The sequence below is a fragment of the Zootoca vivipara genome, chromosome 6 (assembly GCF_963506605.1).
Source record: "Zootoca vivipara chromosome 6, rZooViv1.1, whole genome shotgun sequence".
NCBI classification, from domain to species: domain Eukaryota; kingdom Metazoa; phylum Chordata; class Lepidosauria; order Squamata; family Lacertidae; genus Zootoca; species Zootoca vivipara.
The window spans coordinates 16,049,106-16,074,107 of record NC_083281.1 but is presented as its reverse complement, the minus strand read 5'-3'; the positions used below and the strand labels follow the sequence as shown (position 1 = coordinate 16,074,107).

General features: G+C 49.9%; 1 protein-coding gene across 2 annotated transcripts; it reads left to right on the top strand.

The window, feature by feature from the left end:
• The first annotated feature begins 5,257 nt into the window (after positions 1-5,257).
• Positions 5,258-24,957, top strand: KLC3 (kinesin light chain 3). 2 transcript variants are annotated; one of them, XM_035117685.2, is made up of 13 exons: positions 5,258-5,709; positions 9,274-9,669; positions 10,749-10,976; positions 12,789-12,867; positions 15,409-15,634; positions 16,811-16,898; positions 18,711-18,812; positions 19,417-19,590; positions 21,604-21,703; positions 21,952-21,995; positions 22,579-22,712; positions 23,711-23,777; positions 24,382-24,957. In XM_035117685.2, the coding sequence occupies exons 2-13, from the start codon at positions 9,370-9,372 to the stop codon at positions 24,457-24,459; spliced, it is 1,620 nt and encodes a 539-aa protein (XP_034973576.1). In that variant the 5' UTR covers positions 5,258-5,709; positions 9,274-9,369; the 3' UTR covers positions 24,460-24,957. The 2 variants fall into 2 exon arrangements, with proteins under 2 accessions (XP_034973576.1, XP_034973577.1); XM_035117686.2 differs by having other exon boundaries at positions 5,260-5,709; positions 15,412-15,634.
• The last annotated feature ends 45 nt before the right edge of the window (positions 24,958-25,002 follow it).

The window sequence follows — 25,002 nt, the reverse complement described above, 5'->3', positions numbered from 1 at the left end:
ACCAATGTCCCCACTATGGAAGGACATGTGTATCCAGAATTGGCCTCCACAGTCACTTATGGACTCAGTGTTAAAACCGTGTTTATGGAAGACAATCTTACTCGACTACGAGGGATCGCTAAAGAAGAAGAAGCATGAGAAGAGTTGCTCTGCTGAAGGCGGCTGCCTTCAAACCAGCCCTGACAGTTCATGAAGCGACTGGGGAAACAGCAGACGATTCTGCCATGCAGAGGCAGGTCCATATCTTTGTCAGGGAACTGCAAGGATTTGCAAATGGGATCGAGGGGCCCAGGCTGGTTCCTCCAGCAACCGCTTGCAAACATTCACCGCCCAGTTGGCATTGCTGCCAGGGGTTTCTCAGGCCCTTTGAGGAACAGGCTGGAGTAGTCTTGGCAAGCGAGTAAAATGGTGAGATGCTGTCCTCTCGTGGCCAGTTGCAAACGCCGCTCTTTCGGACTGCAGAAGAAGGGAATCCTAACTGCAGGGTGAAGAGGGCTTTCCAGCCAAAGATAAGAGCAGAATAACACCCACCTGCTCATCAATTAAGCAAGGATTCCTGTGCATGGCATTCTTCTGCTTTGTTGTTCATTGATATTTAACTGAACCTTTTATTGGCAGCGTTTCATGAAAAACTTACCTGCTTCACCTTTTCTTTTTTTTAAGGAAAAACAAAGTTAACCTCTTTCATCCGAGTTTGGTGGGATGTTATTAAAAGCATAAAGAGATTATATTTGTCTCTTCCACAAGTCTCTCAAGAAATTTGGGATAAGTTACATCTAATTGGCTGAATATTTTCTGATATAACATGGAGCCTTTTATTCTGGGTACTCCTTCCTTGTGCCTCTGAGGGGTTCGGCCCTAGGCTTACGTATACCTTGCAAATCAGGTGTGCTCTTGCTCTCTCGATTTCTACGACGGCTCTCTCCACTTGCACCTGCCTGTTATCTCATCTCAAATATCCGGATAACCTGCTTTATCATTTCTTCCGGCAAATGCAGCCCCCCCACGCCCGGCTTGGTTTGGATCGGCTTGCTTTTTTATGTGTTCGTCTCATGAAGTTCTGTTTCGTTATGTGGGTTATAGGGATCAAAATCAATAAAAACAGTTCAGAAAAACAAGCAAGCCATTTGGAGCGGCTTCAGGCATCAACATGGAGCTGAATCAAGGGGCGGAAACTCGGGAAAGGGTTCCTTCTTATTGCACCAACACCGTTTGTAGAACATAACAGTTCTGGTCCAATAAAACAGATCAGCTTTCTGATTCCCATTGGCCGGGAACAACGCAGAAAGTGCAGCGCAGGCTCTGGTTTCTGCCAAGGGGGTGCCCGGCTTGGCCTACCCCCAGCCCCATGCACTCAGCCAGCCTTTTACTGCTTGTGCCCCCCCCACCTCCCTCATCGATCCGAGATGGCTTCTGCTCGCTCAGCATCCGCACTGGGCGTCCATCATATTTATTTCCCCTCTGTGCTCCCCCTCCACTCCACCTTCCGCTGGAGAACAAGTCTGGGAGCTTGGCTGGCCTCATGCCAGCATGGCTCTTTATGGGCTGAGCAGAGAGATGAAGGCACTTTTCATGCAATATTCAGCGGGGATGTCTGCAGGCAAGGCAAAAAGGCTGCCAAGCCCCCTCCTCGCCTCCTGCACAACAGCAGGGAATCTCTTCCCTGCAGCAGAGTCTGCATCAGGGTTCGGGGGGTGTTCAGGTCTGGGGGGGGGCAAATTTGACCCTTTGCACCCCACAATCTGGCCCACGGGACTCTCCCCACCAGGCCATACAGCACCCTGAGCTGCACCCTTCCCTCGCCAGCCTTGATTTGCAGCGCCCTTGAGGGCTTTTGCCTGGGTGCAGAGCATCCTGCAACACTTCTCATGCTGCTCCTTTGTCTGGATCTAGGGCAGAATGTGTGAGCGTGAAGAACCTGGTTCAGACACCTTTCCCCAACACCTCTTAAGTCCCCATCACCAGAAGAACAATAAATCTCTTTGCATATCCTTGCCCTCAGGACTTGACTGAAGATGGGCTTTCAGAACACCTGACTTGCTCAACTGCCTCTGTGGATGTCTAGTGTTGCCCCCTAGTCACTCCCTGGGTGGGGGGCCATGTCTCTGCTCTCACGCTTGGGGAATTATGGCGGGATGCCCTGTTCCTGCTGCCTGCGTGACTTCCTGCTTCTTGGTCCATGGAGGGAGGTGGAACCCAAATTCACCTTTCTTTAAGGGTTAAAATGGCATTGGAATGAGGAGAGTCGGTTAAAGTATGGATTTTCTACGAATTTATAAAGCTAGGTATCTTCCCTAAGCTGTCAAGCCAAAAGGATACATTCAGGCATAATATCTGTAACATTGTAACAACTTTAAAGATGTGGGCCACCCCTTGTCATTTTAGTAACAAGCACAGGAGAACTCCCCCCTCCTAATTATTTTTCTGAACACGTTGGCAGAGCAGAGCCATCCTGGCTAGTAGCGTCTACTCCATTAATCCTCTCTTAAAGGCATCTAGGTTTGGGGGGGCCATCTCTGCCTCCTGCAGAAGGGAGTTCCACAGTTTAATTCTGCTCTGAGTGAAGGAGATGCATCTGAAAATCCAGATTGCAAAGCAGAAGGGAGAGACGCAGCCCTTGAGGGCCCCCCAGGCCCCTCGCCAGCTGCCCCTTCTGCCAGGGACTCCACCCTGTGGAGCCTCTTCAGATCTCCCGCTGTGCCAGCGCTGTGATGTCAGCCGCTCGCCTTCGCTTCTGGCCTCTGGGGGCAGGGAGTGGCTCCCCAGCCTGGCACCAGGGCAGCCTTTGTTCCTCCCCAGTGACGTCTGCGTGGGGGAGAGATGGAGCAGAAGGAGCCCGGAAGGCAGAGGTTGACACGTGGTGGGGCAAACTCAACACCAGTCACAGAAATGGTCTTTGACTCATCTTTTCCCCCAGGGATTCCCACGATGCCTTGCTCTGTGACTGGGGCAGAAGGGGCGGGGAGCAGTGCCGGATTTATGTATACAGTCATACCTCGGGTTACAGCCACTTCAGGTTGCGTCTTTTCAGGTTGCACTCCGCGCTGAACCCGGAAGTACCGGAACGGGTTACTTCCGAGTTTCGGCACGCGTGCATGCACAGAAACGGTAAATCGTGCTTTGCGCATGTGCAGAAGTGCCGAATTGCAACCCGAGAATGTGCAGACGCGGGTTGCAAACGCTGTGGGTTGCAAACTTGCCTCCAGCATGGATCATGTTCGCAACCCGAGCGTCCACTGTATAGGCTAAGTAGGCAGAAGCCCAGGGCCTCTAAATCTGGGGGGGGGAACAGCCCACCCCACCCCCAGCGGGCAGTCTCCCCTCTCCCAAAATCGCAAACCCAAGACTTCATGCGAGAGCAGGGCAACTCGGGCCCAGCAACTATGAGACTCAGGGCCAGCCAGTGGGGCCCAATTTGAAACTCTGGGGCCCAACGAATCTTTTTGTGGGGTCTCAGTTCACAGCCAAAACATGGAGAATCTAAGAGATACAAATAAAACCCATCCAGATTGCCCTGGTGCGGGGGGGGGGCGCCCTTAGGAGCAGCCTGCAGGGACCAATTTGGCCCCATTGCTCCAATTGCCTTAAGGCCAGCCCTGATGAGACTGTGCAGGGGTTGGACTGACAAGCCCTGCCCCTTCAAGGTCCCTGGTGCCACTGTTCAGAGTACAGACGCCAGGACTCCAGAGCCAGCACGCCCAGAGTCAGCAACCAGCTGCACAGCCTTCCCCAGCTCAAGGGTCAGGTCAGTAGTGGTCAGTGGGAGAGTGTGAGTGGGGAGGGGGGCGCAGCTGAGGCAGATAGACCAGGCAAGCAAGCTCTCCCCCAAGTCCCTTCCATTCCTCCCCTCCTCCTTGGCTTGAACAGAGCAAGGCAAGCACATGTGCCTGGCACTGGCCTCACTGCTCCCAGGCAGGGAAGTCTATCTTCCACACTTCACAGAGCTCTGTCGGTGCCTGCAGATTGCCCACAGGCAGAGAGAGGCCTTGGGGGTCAGGGAAGGCAGCAGTGGGAAGGGATCCTCGGAGGGATCCAGAACTACCTGTAGAAGGCAGGAGGCCAGGCTGCAGGTTGGAAACTGGACCTCATCCCGAGGGAAAATCAGTTTTCTTCTAGTCATGAGGGGTGGGTGGGTTGGGAGGGGCCTCACAAGTGGAGTGTCTTCATCTAAATCCGGCCCTGGGGGGCAGGGCAAGGTTAAACCCCCATGTAAAAAAGAACACAAGGAGAGCCAAGAGCTCATCTAGCCCAGCCTCCTGTTCTCACAAGACAGTGGTGTCCAAACTTTTTTTTTTCAAAGAGGGCCAGATTTGATGAAGTGAAATGGTTAGAGTCCGTGATCTGGGAGAGAGACCAGGGTGCAAATCCTCCACTTGGCCACGAAGCTCACTGGGTTGACCTTGAGTCCAGCCACTCACATTCTGCCTGACCTACCCCACGCAGGTTTGTGGGAATTAAATGACGGCAGGGGAGACTCCTGTCCGCCAACTCGAGCTCCTTGGAGGAAAAGTGGGATATACAGGCAATAAATAAAGCAATAAATAAATAAACAAAGACCCTGGAAATCTGATTGCCACCCCAGCATAGTAAATCCAGCCCCAGGAAAGAAGTCTCCTTAAGTCAAGGCTAGGAGGACTTTTTCCTTAATTATTGCTCTGGGAGCCCATTGCTCTGGCATAGCTGCCAAGTTCTCCCTTTTTTAAAGGGAAATTCCCTTATGCTGAATAGGCTTCCTCGCGAGAAAAGGGAAAGCTTGGCAGCTATGTGCCCTGGTTTGATGAGCAATGGGAAGATGCGCGTGATTTAAACAAAAAGAGTCATTTACATGGGCTTAGTTCTGCCTGCAACTCATCTTGCCCTCTGCTCCTTCCTCGGACACCTGCTCCGCATGCAGAACGTCCCTGGGTTCGCTCCTCCCGGGATCTGCTGCCGCCGGAGGCGCTTCTCCCTACGACTCCCATCGGCCTGCCAGATGTGCTGCACTACAACTCCCATCGGCCCTAGGACCTCGCCATCTCCGACCCACCCAGCCACCGCTCGCCGAGAGCTGGGCGCCAGCTGCAGCCCAGGACCGGCTGGCCCCGTCCGCCTGTACCGCAGCCCAGCAATGCTCTGCCTGTCTCGCACCGGGCGCCCCGAAGAAGAAGCAGAGGCGCTCGGGGGCTGGATGGGAGAGCCCCGGGGGCCGGGCGGAGGCGCTGCGCGAGGCGGAGCAGGCAGGTGAGCCTGCCCAGCGGGGCGGGGAGGAGCCGCCGGGGAGGCAGGGCGGGCCGGTTGGCGGGCGGCCGGGAGGGGCGAGGCCGAGCTGCTCCGGCGGGCAGGTGCGCGGATCGGGGCGCGCAGCTCGCGACGCGCCTCCCTTGCAAGCTCCTTGCCATCTCGTTTACCATCCTCGGCTCTTGCAACCGGCGCCTCGACATCCTGCAACTCTCCTTCCTCGCAGTCTCCGGCTCGGACGCCCCCCTCCCCACGAGAGCATGACCCGGGGTGCTCTTCTCTCGAGTGGGGCGCAGGTCTAGGCTCCCCGCCCCCCAAAAGCCAGCTTGCATTGGAGGCAGATCCAGGGAACAGGCAGCGTCGCCTTCCAGCTGCTCCACCCGCCTTGGGCTCCAACTGCGTGCGCTTTTCTTGCAGGAGGGGCAGAATAAAAGGGGGCTGGATTCTACCCCCCCCCCCCCCAGTGCGTCCTTCTCCCTCCTTCTGAGCCAGGTAAGGAGAAAATAAAAGACCCTCTTTCTCCCCGCCTGACTTTTCTTCTGAATCTTGCTCCTCCTCCTCCCACTGTCGACGGTTTGTGGGTTTTAAAAAAACTAAAAACCTTTTTTGTTTGTTTGTTTTGTTTACGATGAAGTACCCGAGGCGCTGCAAGGAGATTTCATAAATAACAGGGGGAAAGTAGGCTGGGAAGCGCCTCCTGATCTGGCTGACTTGAGCGCCTCTCGTCAGAAGTCAGCGCCGTTTGTTCCTTGGAGCTAATTCCCAGGGAATTAGTTCCTTGGAGCTAATTCCCACCTTTATTTCTGCCATTTTAGCTTGTTTTAAACTGTTTCCTCTTTTTTAATGTTAGGGTTGTGGTTGTTGTAACCCAGCCCAGGGACCTTGTTGTAAAGGGGGGGGGAAATAAATTGGAATAAATAATAATAATAATTTTAAAAAATGTTGTTTTTGAAAGTATGCTGAGGTGGGCCTCGAACCTCTGGCTCAGAGCCAGCAATTTCTAGGAGGTCCTCGGATGTTTTGGACTACAGTTCCTGTCAGGTGCTGGCTGGAGCTGGTGGGAGTTGTAGTCTCAAATGTCAGAGGTGGAGGGTGCCAGGTTGGGGAAGGCTGTTGTAAGACTTGAGGTAATCATCCCTGTATTTCCATGCTATCCTCACTCCCTGGCTGGGGCAGACATATTGCTTGCAAACTGAGCCCATCCCATTGCACAAGCAATCCAGGAGGATGCTGGGTGTGTGTGTGGTGTTTCAAAGCGGGTTGATGAAAGCAGGTAGGAGTGGCTCACCCAGTCTTGGACCATGCACAGGCAAGGCTGTGCTGCACACAATCCATGCGCCAGATTCCGGCCTTCTCTTTGCGCATTGCAAGCCACCCTGCGTGCCTCCTTCTCGGGACTTGGAGCTGAGGGACCCCTGGCTCCCTGGGTGCAATGTGTGTATATCTCTGCAAAACTTCATGAAATTGACAGGCCCGGATGGGCTGCCATTCGTCGTTTGGCTTATTCAGGACTGAGGGTTAGGAGAGTCACTTTTTGTCCTGCTACAGGAAAGGTCCCCTGTTGGGTTGCCTAGAAAAGGTTCCGAGTCGCCCCAGGCGAGTGCGCATTCTAAACCGGAGAGGGCCTGGCTGCTTTTGGGCTTCCCAGGAACGCGAGGTTGGGTGCTCTCCAGAAACAGGACTCCAGCCTAGCGAGCCTTTGGTCCTACCCAACAGGCCTCTGCTTCTCCTTCTCAGAACAACACCTAGCAAATTGTTGGGGTTGAATCGACGTCACAGCTGCAAGCAGATTGCCTTTCCCAACCCTGAGTCCCCCAGGTGCTGTTGGACTACAACTCCCATCATCCTTGACTATTGCCATGCTAGATGGGAATGATGGGAGTTGTAGTCTAGCAACCTCTAGGTTGGGAAGGGAAAAGCTAGTGTAGCAGTTGGGGCAGAGTCGCAGAGCCTAGATCTGATGGAGTGGGGGGAGGGGTGTCTGCGGACTGGAGCTCTCCAAGTCTTCCAGTTAGTGTCTGGGCCCAATTTAAAGTCCTGGTGCTGACCTATGAAGCCTTACACAGCTCAGGACCTCAATACCTTAAGAACAGCCTCTCCTCATACAAACTGACCAGGGCCATGCAATAATCATCTGAGGCCCTTCCTGAGAGGTTCGGAGGGCGGCAACAGTAGAACGGGCCTTTTTGGTGGTGGCTCCCTGTCTGTGGAAGGCTCTCCCCAGAAAGGCTCGCCTGGAGCCTTCATTTCGTGTCTTCACACAGCAGGTGAAAACAGTCCTCTTTACCCAGGTCTTTTTAGCCATTAAATAATCTATGGCCTGTTAAAACTGGGGTGAGGGGCTATTATTACAATTATTTTATTACTGTGCTGCGTAAATTATGTTCTTAATGTTGTACACATTATGTCAGCCTTCCCCAACCAGGTTCGCTCCAATTGTTTTGGACTAAAACGCCCATCAGCCCAGGCGGCACAGTCTACGGTGCAATGAAATTTGGAGCGCTGTCTCTAGTTCTGGTTGCCTCATTTCAAAAAGGACATTAGACGGTCGGAAAAGGGCAGCCCAATTAGGGGACACTCCCCTATGAAGAACGGTTGCAACATTATGGACTGTTTAGTTTAGAGCAAAGGCGAGTAGGGAAGCAATATGATGGAAGCTTATAAAATAAGGCACAGCATAGAGAAATTACCTAGAGAAAAGTTATCCTCGCCCTCATGATGCTAGAACTCGTGGACAGCCAGTGAAGCTGACTGAAGATTCAGGATGGAGAAAAGAAAGTCCTCCTTCTTGCACAGCCTAGTTAAAGCTATGGAACTCCCTCCCACTGGAGGCAGGGATGGCCGCCAACTTGGATGGCTTTGAAGAAGGATTTGTCAAATTAACGGAGGAAGAGAGGGCTATCAATACCGTAGCTATTAGCCAGGATGACTCTGCTCTTCCCCCTACAGTTGGAGGCAGCAAAACTTCTGAAAACCAGAAGGAGAGTGCTCTTGTGTTCGAATCCTGCTTGCAGGTTTCCCATAATGGGCATCTGGTCGGCTACTTTGAGAAGAGGATGCTGGACCAGATGGTTCCCCCTTTGGCCTGATCCAGCAATCTCCTCTTATGTTCTGTTGCAGTCCAAAACATCTGGAAGATCTCTGGCTGGGAAAGGCTGCCCTGGGTCGATGATCTGGCGTGTTTTCTCGCCTTCTTACGCACTCACTTCGTGTTTTTTGCACGGAGGCAGAGAACTCTCTGCCAGCAAACGCGTCCCAGCTTGTTCTCGCGGGCGCGTCCGCTGGTGGGACCTGTTTTAGCGAGAGCCGAGGTGACGAAGGGAAGCTGCCGAGGCAAAACCTTCCCAAGTGGTGAGAAGGGAGCAGGCCACACCGTCTCCTGTGGGGGTCCTCCATACCTCGGATTAAGTTCAGCTTGCCAAATGCAGTTTATCTTCTGGCTGGCTGGTGAGATCACCAACCTGTTTGGGGTGTGGGGTTTACTTTGTGTTGCTGAATCTCAAACTTAGAGCAAACTTGCATCCAGCGCCACAAAATATTGCAGGTGTTAATTTTCCTCCCCTCGACATTTCTGAATTTAGGTTCTTTTAATAAAAAGCATGGCAAAAAATCTGACACCCACCCCCACACACCTGGGTTATAGCTTTAGAATTTAGAAGACTATTCTAGATTTTAGCACGTTTTATTTTGTAGCGCATGTTTTTTAACCAAAATCATATATTGATAATTTTTAGGTTGGTTTGCTTTTAGCATTCAATCTTCTAATAACGACAAACGTTTTATATTCTGTGCAAACTGTTTAAGGGATGATTTATGCACTATATAAATCCTGTCAAATAAAAATAATATAAGCGATGGATTCTGGCTTAGTGGATCCAGAGAAAAAAGAGAGCAGGCCCTGAAATAATAAAAATTTTATTACGCTGCCCACCTGGCTGGGTTTCTGAGTCTGCGCCGAGTGCTGAGCAGCCCTGACTGCTGGCATCGGAGGAGAAGCTACGTTCTCGAAAGCCACAACTCAGGCCTTGACCCCAGCACCTATTTTTCTTTTTCCAGAAGCTGAGCATCGCCCAGAGGGCAGAGACACCACCTTTGGGCCCCTCTTCCCCTCTCAACAAGCCCCCTCTCCTTCCCGGCTGACTTGACCCAGCCATGTCGGTCATGGTGGAGATTGGCGACAACCAATCAGAGAAGATGACCGCCGAGGACATCATTGTCCACACATGGCAGGTGATGAAAGGGCTGGAGGCTCTGCGCAGCGAAAACAAAAGCATCCATCACCGGCTGCAGGAGGCTTTGCTCAGAGACAGGCAGCTCCTGGACGAGAGAGAGGAGGCCGTGGAGGCAGATGCGGAGGCTGTGGACATGCAGGCGCTGGAGCTTCTGGAGGAGAAGCACGACCTCGTCTACAAGAGTCTGGAAGGGATTGAGCTGGGCATTGCGGAGGCTCAGGTACGCTCATTGGCTGGGCTGCTGTGATGTCACGGAATGTTCGTGAGAGTTCCAGCTTCGGAGGGTGGCAGCAGCGGCCGGATGCTCACAATTTCTGGGAAGGAATCAAAAACTGGGTTCAGCTGGGAGTTGGGAGAATCTGACACTAGAGGGGTTTTGTGTTTTAGGAATCTGTGGGGGCAAGGTACCCCCCCCAAAAAAAAGTTGGGAAAGAGGTGCTGGAGAGGCAGCCTGGGGGTGGGGGGGGTGATGCAGGGGGTGCTGGTCACCTCACCTGCAAAAGGATATCATAGAGTTGGGAAAGCTTCAGAAAAGGGCAACCAAAACAATCGAGGGGATGGAGAGACTGCAAAGGCTGCAGCTTTTGAGGGTTTTCAGTTTGGAGAAAAAGTGAGGAGGGGGCCATAGGATAGAAGATTATAAAGTTATGTGTGGCATGAGGAACACGGCTAGAGAAAAGTTTTTCTCTGTGTTGTAACAGGAGAGCTCATGGACATTGGATGTAGTTGAACGTTGGGAGGTTCAGGGCTGATAAAAGCAAGGACTTCTGCAAGCTGCTCATAGTTACCTACGGAACTCCCTCCCACAAGAGGCAGGGATGGCCACCAACTTGGATGGCTTTAGAAGATTATTAGGCAAATCCCAGCCATGAGGTCTGTCTCCTCTTTCCACTGCCAGAGGCAGCAATTATTCTGAATACCAGCTGCTTGTAACCGGAGGAGGGGATAACTGCTCTTGCGCCGGGTCCTCATTCTGTTTTTTCCACGGGGATCTGGTTGGCCGCTGTGAGAACAGGATGCTGGACTAGATGGGCCATTGACCTGATCCAGCAGCCAGGCTCTTCTGATATATTTATGGAACCTCCAGGTTCAGAGGCAGTCTATCTCGGTTCTATGGAGCATTTGACCACTGTGAGAAAAGGATACTGGGCTATTTGGCTTGATCCAGGCTCCTCTTAAGTTCTTAAACCAGGCAGGGGGAGTCGTTGTCGTGGTGGCAGCAGAAGTTTAGAGTTTGCAAAGAGTTCACCTACAAACCCAGTTTCCTTCCCCCCCACCCCGCCTTGCCTTGCCCCACAGATGATGGTAGCTCTATCCTCTCACATCGGGTCGCTGGAAGCAGAGAAGCAGAAGCTGCGGGCTCAGGTCAAGCGTCTCTGCCAGGAGAACCTCTGGCTGCGGGACGAGCTGGCACTCACCCAACTGCGCCTTCAGCATAGCGAGGAGTCAGTGGCGCAGTTGGAGGAGGAGAAGAAGCACCTCGAATTCCTCAACCAGCTCAGGCAATATGACCCGAGGGATGATCAGGTACGGACAGGGGGATGTGGTGGGCGTTCGATCCCCAAAACGAGTGGCGCGGGGACATCCGAAGCTGCCTTATACTGAATCTGTAATGCTGAACAGAGCTCTCTAAGCATGCACAAAGTGCCTTGTTTCTTACTCCCAGCAAATCTGAAACCTACCCAGGATTAGAGGGCGAGCCACGGAGGCAAGCGGCCTCTCGGCAGCCGTGAGCCCCAGCACCTTAGAAAACTAATCAGATCCCCTCGCTTATTCATTCCACCAGGCCTTGGAGCAGATCCTCAGACCCCACCCAAAAGAAGATGTTCAAAATGCTCGTCTTGGAAAGCTCCCCGAATCACATTTCCAATCTCCCTTGGTTTTCAGAAATGCAGTATTTTGAATATGCAGCTGCTGTATGCCTGAACTAGACCCCCTGGCCCATGGAGATGTAGTATTTATTTATTTATTTATGCATACTGTACATACATACATACCACTCTGGGCAGCTCCCAACACAATTAATAATAATAGTAATAAAAAAAGATAAAACACCAGACATTAAAAACTTCCCTAAACAAGGCTGTCTTCAGATGTCTTCTTAAAGTCAGATAGTTGTTTATTTCCTTGACATCTGGTGGGAGGGCGTTCCACAGGGCGGGCGCTACTACCAAGAAGGCCCTCTGCCTGGTTCCCTGCAACCTCACTTCTCGCAGCGAGGGAACCGCCAGAAGGCCCTCAGAGCTGGACCTCAGTGTCTGAGCTGAATGATGGGGGTGGAGACACACCTTCAGGTATGCTGGGCCGAGGCCGTTTAGAGCTTTAAAGGTTAGCACCAACACTTTGAATTTTGCTCGGAAACGTACTGGGAGCCAATGTAGGTCTTTCAGGACCGGTGTTATGGGGTCTCGGCGGCCACTCCCAGTCAGCTGCCCAGCTGCCACATTCTGGATTGGTTGTAGTTTCCGGATCACCTTCAAAGGTAGCCCGACATAGAGCACATTGCAGTAGTCCAAGCAGGAGATAACCAGAGCATGCACCACCCTGGAGAGACAGTCTGCGGGCAGGGAGAGTCTCAGCCTGCGTACCAGATGGTAGGCAGCTGCCCTGGACACAGAATGGACTCCCAGGCTGCACACCTGGTCCTTCAGGGACACAGTTATCCCATTCAGGACCAGGGAGTCCTCCACACCTGCCCACATCTGTCACTCAATGTTGGCCACACTGATGGGCAGCAATGGCTCTGCAGAACCTCAGGAAGGAGTCTTTCCCAGCCCTACCTGGAGATGCCTTCAGGGATTGAACCCGGGACCTTCTGCGTGTGAGGCACTAAGCTATGCCCCTTCCCCAAAGCTTCCCTTGGTACCCTCTCTCTAAAGCTTCATTTATGGGCAAGGGTCTGTCTGGGGTTTCTCTTTCCTGAAGAAGAGCCTGTGTGCTCATGCTGCAAGTTTGCAGCACAGATGCATTTTTGCAAGGTCGGGAAACATTCTGCCCGTGTGAGTCAAAGTCTTGCTCCATAAGGCCTAGAAACATGATTCTTTTGAATGCAATGTGTGCTTGGAACTTAGCATGTGATGGATTTGTGCAGCCAGTTGTAATTGTCGTCTGGATACTTTCATCGCTCTCATTTCTTAATAACCGCCCGCCAGTAGAACAGTACTTTGCATGACATGAGTGTTTCTGCACAATCTGTCTATCTAGTAAAATGCCATTATGGTACTATAAATCTTCCCTGCATTTCTTGGTGAACACAGCAAACTCTCCCACCTGCTTTGACTTTCCAACTTGTACTTTCTAAGCCAGGATATGTGGGCCTTGCCTTTACTCTTTTTGCAGGCAGAGAAGGACGATTCGGAGCAGAGGAAGGACAGCCTGTCTTCGCTCTTCCCCAACGATGACGATGAGCAGAGGCAGGGTGCGTACATGGGCCAATGATGTGTGTTAACCTGTGCATCTCTTTTGAGGCTTAACCCCAACTTGCAATGAAACCGAGGCCCGTCCAGAGGTTCAGGGGGACCTCAGTTCTGGCTGCAGGTTAACTTTCTGTTTCCAGTTGCAGCTCTCCTTTGGGGGGGGCGGGACTACAGTGGTACCTTGGTTCTCAAACGCCTTGGTATTCCAACAACTTGGACCCAAACACTGCAAACCAGGAAGTAGGTGTTCTGGTTTGCGAACGTTTTTCAGAAGCCGAATGTTCTCCGATTTGAGGTTACGCTTCCAATTTGAGTGCCACACTTGTTTTAAATGTTACGCTGAGGTCTGTCTGTTTTTGCTATTTATTTTGCGTTTTTGTTTTTGCGGCTCTTTTTGTTTTGTTTTTGTGACTGCGAGGAACCCAGTTCAGCTACTGATTGATTGATTGTGTGATTGCAGTACATTGTTTATTGCTTTTATTTTATGGATCAATGGTCTCGTTAGATCAGGCTTCCTCAACCTCGGCCCTCCAGATGTTTTGAGACTACAGTTCCCATCATCCCTGACCACTGGTCCTGCTAGCTACAGTAGGGATCATGGGAGTTGTAGGCCAAAAACATCGGGAGGGCCGAGTTTGAGGAAGCCTGTGTTGTTGTTGTTTAGTCGTTTAGTCGTGTCCGACTCTTCGTGACCCCATGGACCATAGCACGCCAGGCACTCCTGTCTTCCACTGCCTCCCGCAGTTTGGTCAAACTCATGTTCGTAGCTTCGAGAACACTGTCCAACCATCTCGTCCTCTGTCATCCCCTTCTCCTAGTGCCCTCAATCTTTCCCAACATCAGGGTCTTTTCCAAGGATTCTTCTCTTCTCATGAGGTGGCCAAAGTATTGGAGCCTCAGCTTCACGATCTGTCCTTCCAGTGAGCCCTCAGAGCTGATTTCCTTAAGAATGGATAGGTTTGATCTTCTTGCAGTCCATGGGACTCTCAAGAGTCTCCTCCAGCACCATAATTCAAAAGCATCAATTCTTCGGCGATCAGCCTTCTTTATGGTCCAGCTCTCACTTCCATAAGCCTGTGTTAGATAGTAAAATTCATGTTAAATTGCTCTTTTAGGGGTTGTTTTTAAAAGTCTGGAACAGATTAATCCATTTTGCATTGCTTTCTATGGGAAAGCACGCCTTGGATCTGGAACGGACGTCCGGATCAGATTACGTTTCAGTGTACAGTCATGCTGGTTGGAGCGGATGGGAGTCATAGTCCAAGGGAGTTGTAGTTGAGGGGAGGCCGCCTTGGAGAGACTTACTGTGGCCTGAGTTTCAGAGGAAGGGCTTCATTGAATGCAGGCAGCGTGCATGGAAGGTGATGGGTGTTTCACCTTATGCACCTGTTGGGGCAATGCTGAGGTTAACAAGGGAACAATGAGAGAAAGAGGATGGAGGCATTTTGATCCCACTATGCTGAGTGAGAAACAGTGAATGGAAATGAATAAATATTTGACTAAAGTATCTAAGCATGCCTACTTCTCCAACTGCTCAAAAACCCAGCGGGAAAAGGGTTCCTTTTTATGATCTGGGGAAGTCTTTCTTCATGCAGTGCAGAGTTAAACTGTGGAACTCCCTGCCACAGGAGGCAGTGGTGGCCACCAACTTAGATGGTTTTAAGAGAAAGTGAGACAAATTCATGGAGGAGGAGAGGGCTGCCGATGGCTACTAGCTACGCTTTGTCTCCAAAGTTGGTTGCAGCAATGATTCTGAATCCCAGTCGATGGAAACTACAGGAGGGGAGAATTGCTCTTGTGCTTGGATCCTGCTTGCTGGTTTCCCGCAGGCACCTAGTTGGCCACTGTGAAGACAGGATGCTGGACTAGATGGGCCCTTGGCCTGATCCAGCAGCCTCTTCTTGGGTTCTTTCTTATTTTCCTTCCCTGGTGTGGTGACCCTGAAGTCAGATATAGAATGTCTTGGGAAAGTGGAATTAAGTGATTGGTTAGTAACCTAAAACCCCCACTGGTCTTCTTTCTGGTAGCTAGACAGGCAGGTCAGTTTTCAGCTGGGTTACATGGGGCTGTGATTAACCTTCACCCCACCCCAGTGAAGGCCGCATTCTAACCCAGTGGTTCCCAAAGTGGGTGGTAGCTCCCGGTTGTGGGGAGCAGTGGGGTGACTTGGGGGGCAGCACTAATAGGCAAAGGGAGGGCGGGAGGGCGCTTGGAGGTGCAAACAAGTATCCAGACTTTGAAAAGCTGGCATCCCAGGATCAAATCAATCAGTTTTGTTGAACTAATTAAACTCAATAGTTTCAATTGGGTTTTGAACAAACGTGCCATTAATTATTTCCGTTTATAATTTTATTGTGTTATTATCTTCCTTAGTGGGTTGTGCAATCTGCTAGTCTGAATAATGCCGAGTTTCTGGAACTGAGGGGACAATGGCTCTCAAAAGTTTGGGAAGCACTGTTCTAATCCTCTGACATTTCGGATGGGTTCTGGGTTCAGGAAGCTTCTCCTGCAATGGGCCCGACTTACCTGTCTCTCGTCTGCAGCAGGAGGGAGCCCAAGCGCAGCCGCTTCAGCCGCTCAGCAAGGGGGCTACGAGATCCCGGCGCGGCTGCGGACCCTCCACAACCTGGTGATCCAGTACGCCTCCCAGGGGCGCTACGAAGTGGCCGTCCCCCTCTGCAAACAGGCGCTGGAAGACCTAGAGAAGAGCTCTGGTCACAGCCACCCGGACGTGGCCACCATGCTGAACATCTTAGCCTTGGTCTATAGGTAGGATGGCTGGCAGGGTGGGGTGGGGTGGCAGGGGGTGTTGTTGTGTGGGAAAGGGTCCTGGGCTGCTGAGAAGAGCCGTGGAAAGAGAAGACTTAGGGCTGTGATTCCTGCATTGCAGGGGGTTGGGCTAGATGGCCCTTGGGTGTTCCTGCCAACACCCCAAGTCTATAAGCATCCTCTGTAGGAGCCTGAGGTTGCACCCTTTAAAGATGTCCTGCATTCAGAGGCCATGTTTGGCCGAGCCCTGCTGGCCGGCTCCTTCTCGGGACTTCTGCAGGTGTGGCTAAGGCAGTGATGCTTTTCGCATTACATATATCTATATCTATATATCTATATCTATATCTATATCTATATCTATATCTATATCTATATCATCATCTATATCATCATCTATATCTATATCATCATCTATATCATCATCTATATCATTAAATTTTCTATTTTACAATTTAAAGTACTCATTTATACATCCTTAAGGTGTCAATGACTTCCCTTCCTCTCTTTCCACCTGGGATGAACAAAGACATTGGATTCTTATCTCATTATGCATGATCAAGCTTTCTTTAGTGCCTCAGCCCTTGCTTTTCCCCCGCAGGACCAATTGCAGTCATCATTTCTGTATTTTAGAATTTCTGTTTTGTTGGAAGCCGCCCAGAGTGGCTGGGGGAACCCGGCCAGATGGGCGGGGTATAAATAATATATTATTATTATTATTATTATTATTATTATTATTATTATTATTATTATTATTATCAGCAGTCGTTAACAGCCATCTACAGGTTTACCACTCCCATCAGCCCATCACCCATTCCCACCCACACCCACCCTCTGTATATACATAAGGCTCTGACTTCTGTTTCAAGTGTATCTGAAGAAGTGTGCATGCACACGAAAGCTCATACCAAAATAAAAACTTAGTTGGTCTTTAAGGTTGGTCTTTTATTCTCTTTCCACAGTTCATGTTACATATCATAAATCCCTGCATATTTTACAAAAGCTATACCATTCAGTACTTCCCATTATTTTCATGAATCAAAGCTTATTTACACTGTTGAATTTATCTCAATGCTGCCAGCGTTTTCAGCTATACGCTGTTATTTCCCATATACTCAATAAACATTTTCTAATTCTCTATTACTTTTTCCATGCCGACTTCTTCCTCTTCCACCGCAGGGACCAGAACAAGTACAAGGAGGCCACAGAGCTGCTGAACGATGCCCTCGATATCCGGGAGCAGACTCTGGGTGTGGAGCACCCCGCCGTGAGTGTCCGTCCAGGGCTGGGGGGAGGGTGACGCTGCCTGGATCCTGTTAAGGCTTCTCTCCCTTGTGTCTTTTCCACTGGGAGTATTTGGATTGTGGGAGGATGTGGGGGTGGGTGGGGGGAGATATCATTTTCCATGGGATGGGCAGGTCTCTCTCTTAGTAAAAACACAGCTCTTCTGGACACCCTTGGAAGTTTTGAAGAGTCCCAAAGATGCGGTGTTTAAAAGGTGCTAGGCCTTTGAGGGGCAGGGTGAGGAGAGCTTGGCCGAGTCCCCTCCCCAAATGGTGCAGTTAGTGCCAGATGCTGCAGCACAATTGCTGACAGCATTGAGGACTTGTCTGCATGGAAGTTCTGCGCTCAGAGGTCTGCTCAGAGGCTGCCGATTTGCTACCTGCCCAAGTTCAGGGTGTTGCTATTAGTATATCTGAAGGCAGCCCTGTTTAGGGAAGCTTTTAATGTTTGATGGATTACTGTATTTTGGTGTTTTGTTGGAAGCTGCCCAGAGTGGCTTGGAAAGCCCAGCCAGATGGGCGGGGTATAAATATATTATTATTATTATTATTACTATTACTATTACTATTACTACCTGTTGCTTTTATTTTGTGGTTTTATATTTTGATTTTATTCTCTGAACCATGCTGATGCCTCCGGTATATATAGGGCAGTATATAAATTCAGGTAGGCACGCGGGTGGCGCTGTGGGTTAAACCACAGAGCCTAGGGCTTGCCAATCAGAAGGTCTGCGGTTCGAATCCCCACAATGGGGTGAGCTCCTGTTGCTCGGTCTCTGCTCCTGCCAACCTAGCAGTTCAAAAGCACGTCAAAGTGCAAGTAGATAAATAGGTACTGCTCCGGCGGGAAGGTAAATGGTGTTTCCATGTGCTGTTCTGGTTCGCCAGAAGCAGCTTAGTCATGCTGGCCACATGACTTGGATGCTGTTTGCGGACAAACTCCAGCTCCCTTGTCCTATAGAGCGAGATGAGTGTGCAACCCCAGAGTCGTCCGCGACTGGACCTAATGGTCAGTGGTCCCTTTATCCTTTACCTATATAAATTCAATAAATAATAATAAAATAATAAAGCCTTGAGCGACTTGGGATCAGTTATCCTGCGAAATCACCTTACCCCAACTCGATCGGCAAAACAGGCAGTGCTACAGGTGCCACATAATCCCCGTTCCGCGTTTGTAAGACCTTTGTGTGGCAGCATCTAAACGCTGGAACTCCCTGCCTATTGACACCTGGCAGTTTGCCTTTGCTGAACTCTTTTTGCCACCTGCTGAAAACATTCTTGCTTAGACAAGAGTTTTAGAAAACTGATGTGAGTTTTAATCTGTTGTTACTGTTTCTAAAGTTTTAAATCATTGTTAACTTATCTTATTGAAAATGTTGTTTAATTATTTCTATTGTGAACTGCTTGGAGGCTCTTTCCTTTTCGCAATAAACATAAAATTACTGAATAACCCTCTATCTGGAACCTGAAGCGTGGTCACTGCCAGAGGGGGAAACTATGAAATAAACAAACCTTTTCACTTTTTACCCACAAAAACTGAAAGGCAGGTAAAAATGTTAGAATACAGCCAATTGGCCAAAGAATGGAATTGAACAAAGAATGGAAAGCATTTAAAGAATATTTGAAAAATTATTATGATAGCAAAAATCTCCCGGCAGACCTTGAATGCTTCTTGTAACATATAGATGATAAATAACAGATTTCTTTTGGGGGGGGGGCGAGGAACCAGAAAAACAAATAATAAGATACTGTGTATGTATAAGAAATAAACAAACCTTTCCTCCTGTTTCTGACAGGTGGCCGCAACTCTTAATAACTTAGCCGTGCTCTATGGCAAGAGGGGGAAATACACGGAAGCCGAGCCGCTCTGCAAGAGAGCCTTAGAGATCCGAGAGAAGGTACAGGCTTTACCGGAGGCCCCAAGAAAAACTGTATTCAACCTGTCTTAAGGACTAGAAACTTAACTTCGCTTTTTTAAAAAACCAGACAGACAGACAAGGTTCCAGTTATGCTGATCTCAGCACTGAGCGCCAGACTCTGACCCAGAATTGTGGAATACACAAAGCCGTCTTTCAAAGTCTCATTTTAACAGTAGGATGGTCTGACAATATAGATGGTGAAATCAACCTTTTTCTGGTCTCTGCAATTAAAGGGGGAGGGGATGCACTGCATCAATCTGCATTTTTTAAAAGAAAAGCACACAAACTCGCATTTCTTTTCTCCCAAAACTCGCTTTTTTAAAAAAGCTGAGAATGAATGCATTTATATCTCACCATTCCCCCCCCCCCCGAGGAGCTCTCGATGGCATATGCCTGCTTCCCCTCCTCCTTAATTTAATCCCCACCGCAACAGCCCTGCAAGGTAGGCCAGGCAGAGAGAGGCAGTGACTGTCCCCTGAGGTCACACCCAGTGGGAGGATCTGAACCCTGGTCTCTCCCAGGTCCTAATGCTAGAATCTCTTACCCACCACGCCACCCCCACCCCCACCCCTCTTGTTTTTAGGTGTTGGGCACTGATCACCCAGATGTGGCCAAGCAGCTGAACAACCTGGCCCTCCTGTGCCAGAACCAAGGGAAGTTTGAGGAGGTGGAGCAGTACTACCAGAGGGCTCTCTGCATCTACCAGACCCGGCTGGGGCCGGACGACCCAAACGTGGCCAAGACTAAGAACAACCTGGTAAATGATGGGGAGATGTTTTGTGCGTGTGTGTGTCAACCAGAGGAAGTTTAGTTTTCAGGACATAAGAAGAGCATGGCCACTTGAGGTCCATCTAGTCCAGCATCCTGTTCTCGCAGTGGCCAAATAACCCTAAGAACCTAGGAAACGAGATAGACTGCCTCTGGACCTGGAGGCTCCATAACAGGGGTCAGCATAATTTTTCAGCAGGGGGCCGGTCCACTGTCCCTCAGACCTTGTGGGGGAGCTGGACTATGCCCCACAAATAACCCAGAGATGCATTTTAAATAAAAGGGCACATTCTAGTCATGTAAAAACACCAGGCAGGCCCCACAAATAACCCAGAGATGCATTTTAAGTAAAAGGACACATTCTACTCATGTAAAAACACGCTGATTCCCGGGCCAGATTTAGAAGGCGATTGGGCTGGATCCGGCCCCCGGGCCTTAGTTTGCCTACCCATGCTCTATAAGAATCAAAGAATTGGCATTCAGAAGTATTGCTGCCTCCAAATGCAGAGCCACAGCATGGTCATTGTGGCTAGTAGCCATCAATAGACCTTTCCTCCATGAGTTTATTGTTGACTTTCTCAATAATCAAAAGGTCCCAAAATGATTTACAAGCATAAAATACAGTAGAAAAGAAGTACACAGAAATCCAAGTAAAAGCACCCTATGATTGGTGCAGCCCAAACGATGACAAGGTTGTTGCCAGGCAGGCTTCCCAGATGGGCAGGCATTTCACAGATAGGATTTACTGTACTGTACTACATATAGAAGATGACTTTGGAGCTATTCAGCAACTTGTGGATTCCTTTTGACTCCCTCGGTGCTGGTGTTTCATTTAGAAATGGGTAATAATGATTCATTATGTGAGCTGTTTTTAATGTAGTGTAACAATAGCGATGAGATGTTCTTGTGCACAAACAGCACACATTTCAATATTTGCAGCATTTGCACAACAGCCATTTTAAAGCTTTATCTTTTATTTATTTTTGCAATGGCTTTCCTGCCTCGGCGCAGCTCGGGAACAAGCCATCGATTGCAAAGATCAGCCGTAATATATATGCATGCAATATGACTGCAGAAGAATAGAAAAATAAGGAATCTGATTCCTCCGGGGAAAACCCGCAAGCAGGATTTCCTAGGTTATAAAGGTTAGGCTGCTCTTGGAGATGAAAAAATGTTTGGCTGGAAGTTCCAGCTGTCAGTGAAAAATTAAAACCAGCTAAAATTCAACCTAGGTTATCAAAGTGCAAAGTGCAACTTAGACCTACAGGGGAATAGCCTCTGTAGAAAGGGTTTTGTTGCCAGTACATAAAATTAAAATGATGTAAAAGCTAGTTAATTGTTTTTTCATTTTTCTTTTTCTAATTTTGTGTGTGTACCTTTTAGGTTTACACATTTCACTGATTTTACAATCATTTTGACATTTCAAAACTCGACTTCCTTCCCCCTCTTTCTGCGGTTCCTTAAATTTATTTTTAATATCTTCTGCGTATCCAAACTAACTTAATTTGCTCATTTATTCATCTTCTTGTAGTATAAACTCTTATGAAACGGCAGGTTATTACAATAATCCTGCCAATTTTTCTTATCTGTTTACAATTTATCTGTAAATATTCAATAAACCATTTCCGTTATTTTATAAAAAAGTTTGTTATCTTGATTTCTTATTCTTCCGGTGAATTCTGCCATTTCTGCATATTCCATAAGTTTTTGTATCCATTCTTCCTTTGCTGGAACTTCTGCTTCTTTCCATTTTGGGGGAAGTAACTTTCTTGCCGCTGTAGTCGCATACATGAATAAATCTCTATACGTATAATTTGGGTAGTTCTGTCCCTATACTGTAATGCCCAAAGGGTTTTTACGAACCTTATTTTAAACATCCTTTTCATTTCATTATATATCATTTCCCAGTAAGCCTTAACCTTACTAGATCAGTAGGGAAACAGGTAACGCCATTGGGCACAGTGCCACCCAGCTAAAGCTGCCTTCCTCTCTTCTCGCCCAGGCATCGTCTTACCTGAAGCAGGGCAAGTACCAGCAGGCGGAGGAGCTCTACAAGGAAATTCTGTCCACACATGACCAGGATTTGGGCGTCAGCAGAGGCGGTGAGCAGCCGGCTTGCAGTCGCGTTTCTCTGCAGCAGAGTCTGGAAAGGGAAGTTTGGGGAAGGGTGACGTAGTGGCAGGCTGTGCATCTTATTTTAAGGTTACCAGATTTTTGTCAATCAACTTCCTTCTAAATAGATGGATTTTGTCAGGGGACTGATTTGCAAATCCAGGGACTGTCCCTGGGAAATGGGGATGTCTGGCAACCTTATCTTAGTCTCTCCATCCTTTTCCCCTGCATCTTTCAGATGAGAGCAGAACGGGACCCGGAAGAGGCGCTCTGTATAGCCAGGTTTGTGTTGGGGCTGCTTTGGGGAGCTTTCCACCCCCCTCGCTTCTCTGTTTTTAGGTCTTGACCCCACCTCCCCATCCCAGTCTGCAGAAAGGTTGTGTTACCCTTTGCACTTGCAGCAGGATTTAACTGTGGCTCCTGCATTTCAGGGGGTTGGACTAGAGTGACGATCCTTTGGGTCCCTTCCAACTCTACAATTCTGTAGAGGGATGCAGGTAGCACTGTGGTCTAAACCACAAAGCCTCTTGGGCTTGCCGATCAGGATCCCTGCGACGGAGTGAGCTCCCGTTGCTCGGTCCCAGCTCCTGCCAGCCTAGCAGTTTGAAAGCACACCAGTGTGAGTAGATAAATAGGTACCGCTGCGGTGGGAAGGTAAACGGCGTTTTCGTGCGCTCTGGTTTCCATCGCAGTGTCCCGTTGCGCCATAAGCGGTTTAGTCCTGCTGGCCACATGACCCGGAAAGCTGTCTGTGGACGAACGCCGGCTCCCTCGGCCTCAAAGAAACATGAGCGCCGCAACCCCAGAGTAACTGTCAGGGGTCCTTTACCTTTTTACAATTTTGTGATTCCTCCCTTTTTGCCAGGACTCCCTTGGGAATCTGAGACGCAGCAGCTCCTTTTCCCGCTTCCGCGAGTCCCTCAAGCGAGGCAGCGAGAAACTCGTCTCCAAACTCAAAGGGGAAGGCGGACGGCGACCCATTGCAGCCTCAGCCCCAGGGTGAGTCTGGGTCTCCCTGGAACCTGGAGGCAGGAATGTTTGCCTCCAAGCTAGCAATTTGCACACAAACACTGTTCTCGCGAGGAACGACTGAGGGAGTTGGGGGTGTTTAGCCTGGAGAAGAGAAGGCGGAGAGGGCGAGATGATAGCCATCTTCAAATATCTGAAGGGCTGATGGAGCAAGCTTGTTTTCTCCTGCTCTGGAGGGCAGGAACCGAAACAATGGCCTCAAGTTACAAGAAAGGATATTCTGACTAAATATTAGGAAGAACTTTCTGAGGGTAAGAACTCTTGACAGTAGAAGAGACTTACTGGGAAGGTGGTTCCCTCTTCCCGACTTTGGAGGTTTTTAAACAGAGGTTGGATGGCCATCTGTTTCAGATGCTTTAGTTGAGATTCCTGCATTGTTGCAGAGGGCTGGAATAGATGACCCTTGGGGGTCCCTTCCAACTCCATGATTCCATGATTCGCTGGGGGTTGGACAGCCATCAGTCAGGGATTCTTGAGCTGTGAGGTAGCATTAGATTACGGGGGGGGGGGAGAGCACTGCTTCCAACTTTCCGATTCTATGATTCTTTAAAAAGCCAATAATAATAATAATAATAATAATAATAATAATAATAATAATAATAAACTCCCCAGCCACTCTGGGCAGTTCCCAACAGAATATTAAAAACGCGATAAAACATCAAACATTAAAAGCAGGGCTGTCTTGAGTCAGATAATTGTTTATTTCCTTGACATCTGACTGGAAGGCATTCCACAGGGCGGGCACCACTACTGAAAAGGCCCACTTCTCGCAGGGAGGGAACCGTCAGAAGGCCCTCAGTGCTGGACCTCAGTGTCCAGGCTGAACGATGGGGGTGTGGAGACGCTCCTTCAGTGATACTGGGCCTTTGAGGCTGTTTAGGGCTTTCAAGGTCAGCACCGACACTTTGAATTGTGCTCGGAAACCAAGGTACATCAAAACTTGACAGGTGCTTTGTCTTTTTGGACAGGATGAAAAGGGCCACTTCCCTGAACGTCTTGCACGTGGGCGAGAGAGCAGTTGCCGCATCCCCGACGGTGAGTCTGTGGCAGGGGGGAGGAGGGGCAAGGTGCCAGAGCTGCATGGCAAGGCTGGGGGGACAGAGCCCAGGAAGTCCTGGGGGTCAGTCTCCTTTGTGGCTGACGGACAGGGCCCCAGGCAGCCCAGCTAGCAAAGGCTGCGCAGAGCCACTCCCCTCCCTGGCATGCGCCTTCTTGGTGTTGCTGGCATGCCAGCTCCCATCATCAGCCAGTGCTGCTCCTCAGTCAGTTTGGAGGATGCTGGCTTAGAGCCCCTTAGAAGTGCAACTGTGTAACTCATTGCCGCAGGAGGCCCAACTTTGGTGTGAGATAAATACATGGCTACTAGCCACGGTGGCTGGGCTCTATGGTCAAAGGCCTCAAGCTTCTGAATGCCAGTTACTGGATACCACAGCAGGGGTGAGCTGCTCTCGCACTCGGGTCCTGCTTGTGGGTTTTCCGAGATGGGCACCTGGTTGGCCACTGTGAGGACAGGAATCTGGGCTCTTATGTTTATGCTCTTTTAGGCAGAGCCTCAAAGGAAGGGGTTGCAGCCAAAGCAATGAGGACTAGAAACTTGGCTTTTGCTGCAGCACTGTAGCCTTGTCTGTTTGTTTTGCAGCAGCCCAGCAGGACCCTGACTGGTGCCCGGACGCTGAGCTCCAGCTCCCAGGACCTCATGCAAAGCAGTTCCACTTAGGCCTGGCCTGGCCCCTCCTCCCTCTGTCTATGCTTCCCTCGCTGCCTTTAGGCTGGGCCGAAGCTTGAGCCTCTCTCTCCTCCCCTCAGCCAGCCTTCAGCTGAGCTCGTGGGGCTGCCGGAACCAGGGAGGGGGGGGTGCCACTTTCCTGCACCAAGTGGAGACCCCCACCACCACCCCACAGCTGGAATGTCTCTGGAGCCGGCTGTTCCCTGGGGCCTCTGAGGCGTCTTCCCTGGACAAACAGGCTATTTCTCAGGACCTTTGAGGGGGGTAGAGGGTTGCCCTTCCCAAAGCAGCTGGACAGGAGGGTCTCTGCCCCTCCCCTGCTGCTGCCTTAACTCTTTGCATACGACCAGGTAAAGTTGCACTCCTCTCACCCCCACCCCAGTGGGAAAAAAATCGCTGCTATTTCCCTCCAGCCAAAGTCACAATATTTATTGTATTTATGCAACAGGAAGCATACCCCCCTGCCCCAAATAAATGGTTGTAAATGGATACTGGGCCAGTGACTGCTGAATGTTGCCTGCTTCGTTATTTTAG